This window comes from Macrobrachium nipponense, chromosome 7 (assembly GCF_015104395.2).
Source record: "Macrobrachium nipponense isolate FS-2020 chromosome 7, ASM1510439v2, whole genome shotgun sequence".
NCBI classification, from domain to species: domain Eukaryota; kingdom Metazoa; phylum Arthropoda; class Malacostraca; order Decapoda; family Palaemonidae; genus Macrobrachium; species Macrobrachium nipponense.
In genome coordinates, this window is record NC_061109.1 from 73,582,293 (window position 1) to 73,585,901 (window position 3,609).

Sequence of the window (3,609 nt, forward strand, 5' to 3'; positions counted from 1 at the left end):
GAAGAGACGAAAGAGAGGCTATTAGACTGATTGATTTATTTCTTTACTCAACTGGCGTCACAACAAAAAGGTGTCTTGATGACATTAACTAGATTATATAAAGCTTGGAACTCTGAGGAAACCTATATATTTTGATAATGTCGAAAGTAATTCTTAGATGAAAAATCCTGGTGAATCATAAAATCAGTATTCAGTTTTTTACGTGAATTATTGCACCGTAATATAAAATGAAACTTCTGAGGGGCGCACTATAGCCAATCATTTCGGTACATCTTCAGATTATATTTGTTTCTCTTTATTCTAATAAAAGTTTTACTTTAATTATATGATATTTAATCTCCTATAGTAGATTCACAACAGCCGTGCATCTGACGTCTAGGCCAGTCCCTTACGACGCTCCTAATTGGCTGTTGGTAAGCCACTCACAGGGCTGGAAACTCTCAGTCTCTCTCGAAAGTTCACGTAAGCAGGATGTATGTTCTACCTCTCCTGAGGGATACGTCTTTCAAAAGTATCCCTCAGGAGAGGTGGAACATACATCTTGCCTATGTGAACTCTCTCGAGAGACTGAAAGTTTCCAGCCTTGTGATTGGCTTATCAACAACCAATCAGGAGCGCCGAAAGGGACTGGCCTAGAAACCAGATACACGGTTGATGTGAATCTACTATAGTTCATTATCATACGTCTTTATTCATATTTTGACTTTTTCTTTTGTCCTTATACCTGAAAACTCACATTGATTTCTATTTGTTAGTCTTTACTCCAGAATCCTTTGGACTGGCATGTTCGAATTTCTCGGGAATAATTCTCAACTCTTATTGGCTGTTAATGATTTTGTTAATCTAAGTTACATTTGGTAGGTGTTGTTGCTTTCTACGTTACAACGTAGTTTTTTTTTTTTTTTTTCCATTTGTTGCCAGGCAGTAAATTTTGATGGAGATTTTGGTAAAAGATAGGACGATTTTACCTGTTTATGTTGAGCAGGCATAGTAATATATGAAATTGTATGTTATCCATATAAAGAGGTCAACAATACCCTTATATTCAATGCCTCATTTCCTTTGTAAATGCAGTGTGGGCATTTATGTTTTAGCAATATTCACAGATTGTATCTTTCCTCTTCTGTTAACAAAATTTTTTTTATTCTTGTTACATAACCTTCTAGTTCATAGTACTTAAGCACATTAATATTTATGAGTGGATTTTTGGGTTAAGATATATATATATATATAATATATATATATATATATATATATATATATATATATATGCGCGGATATAATACTTGAATACTTGATATTTGCTATAAAGGATATTTTCATAAAAAAGGATGGAAATTGGCGTAAGAAAGTTTTGATATGGCTCAATCATTTAAAGAGAATGGATGTGTGTGAGTTGACTCTACGGCGGCATAATTTGGAAGTGGTTGGAGGAAGATTAAAAAGTTACTGGTAGATGTGGTTGAGGGGTTATGAGACAGGAAATGCAAAATCACCTCTGCACGTTAGCCTTAAAAGGCGAAATGTGTTAGTGTGTAGGCAAAGACAGGTTCGACGTGCTGCTGATAAGCAATTCTGTTATGAGATTTTCTGCAAAGGAAATAATTCCTTGACAAATAGTCCAAATTTCAATAACCCAGTAAAACGGGCATTTTTATCATTACCCTTGATTACGCATCTATTATTCATTTTTGGTAGCAAAGAATCAAAATTAGATATAGGGCAAAAACCTTGCAACAGGCCAGGCATAATAGGGAATCTAAATGACCCTGGGAGTGTGCAATCTTTCCCCCATAGGTCAGTCAGCGCTTAAGCAGACGAGCGGGACTGCTGAGTCGGCCTCATCGAGGCGACCCGGTTAGTGTACCTGTAGCGTCTGTGGAGATGAGTTGTACGTTAACGTGCTCTGGGACACCCCCACGTGATTCCTTGTAGAATGATGAACGCTGTAGTTTGATACCTGCTGTCCAAATGGTTACGTGAAAAGTGCTTCAGTGACTCCGCATTGCCCCGAAACTTAGTGATATTTGTGGAGGTGAAAATGAAGTATTAATTTCTTACATACAGACGATTCTTATAAAAGTTAGAGTAGGTGTGAATGTGCTTTTCAATTGTAGTTCTTGCTGAAAGAAATTTGAGTAGCCAGTTTTGCTAGAATGTCTGGATGAATAATGAAAGTTGTCCAGTTGTAAAACTTTCGTACGAGAAAAGGAAAACGGAGCTCAGAATTCATGACCTGTCTCACTTTAAGGAAATCTAACGAAAAAGGAAACGATTGCCAGCAATGCATTGAGAAATTAACCGATCTCTAAATAATGATTACCCACTTGGCACTAATTATTGCAGTTATTTCCACGACCGTGGCTACTACAGTCAGAGAAGGTAAGTAAGATATTCGCTTTTAAATGGCTAACACAATTTTTTTTTAAATTGATTAATTAGCAATATCGAGACGGCTACAAACTTTAATAAATATTGTTTATGTGAAATAGCAAAGAATATTAACGAAACTGGCCAAAGGTAAGAAAAAGCACAGACTTATGCTGACTATCGGAAAAAGTGATGTATGAAAACTATATTGGGAAATAACTTTCAAAATGAAGGCATGATAGAATGTAGCATACAAGTATTTTATATGAGTATGGTGTTTCAGTACTATAAAGACAAAAAACTTGAAAAAACGTTTGTACAAAACTAAAAAAAAGAAGTTTAGAGAAAACAACAACAAATAAACAAACAAGCAATAAAAGTGTAAGCAGTAGAGCAAACCTTAAAGTTAGGCATACATGGAAATTTCATACACCGATGCTGTATAAACCTCCCCTCCACTTTTTTTTTATTTTTATTTTTTTTTACTTTTGATATGCACAGTGGAAATATTTTGAATGCTATTCCTGCCAAGAATATATTGGATACCTGTCGTAGCGGACTGTCAGCTGATATGTCGTTTACTTACTCACTTTTTCTCCCTATATTATAATATATATACATCTAGATATAATATATATATATTATTATTCTCTATTTATAATATGTATTTATATATATATATATATGTATATATATATATATATAATATATCATACATACTATATATATATATATATATATATATATATATATATATATATATATATAAATATATATATAATATATATATGCGTTCATACAAGCATAAGTACACACAAACACACATGTATATATATATAATATATATATATATATATATATATATATATAGATAGATAGATAGATAGATATAGATATCTGCGTGTATTTATATAAATGTTTCTGTTCATAAAGCTAACTGTATTAACAAACACGATATGCATGTAAGATGGATACAAAAATATATTTACATATTCTAATGAGGTCTGTTTTTAACATGACATTCATGAATTGAAAACACTGCTTATCCTTATTACAGGAGCAATTATTTCTCGTTTACAAAGATACAAAGATACATTTTGTGACCGATTATTCACTTGTTTTGAGTTCTCCGTAGTCTACCTATAAAATGACCCTGGTATTATGTATATAGAACATACACTCTATGTACCTACATATATGTAGGTACATGGTGATTTCATATGCAGCAATTTAGATTTA

At 32.9% G+C, this 3,609-nt stretch overlaps 1 protein-coding gene across 2 annotated transcripts in view; it reads left to right on the forward strand.

The window, feature by feature from the left end:
• The first annotated feature begins 1,874 nt into the window (after positions 1 to 1,874).
• LOC135217014 (hemicentin-1-like) overlaps positions 1,875 to 3,609 on the forward strand; it is a 207,979-nt gene continuing 206,244 nt past the window's right edge. For both annotated transcript variants that reach the window (XM_064252582.1, XM_064252583.1), the window contains exon 1: positions 1,875 to 2,382. In XM_064252582.1, the coding sequence (XP_064108652.1) occupies positions 2,316 to 2,382 (67 nt within the window). In that variant the 5' untranslated portion in view covers positions 1,875 to 2,315. The remainder of the gene's footprint in view (positions 2,383 to 3,609) is intronic.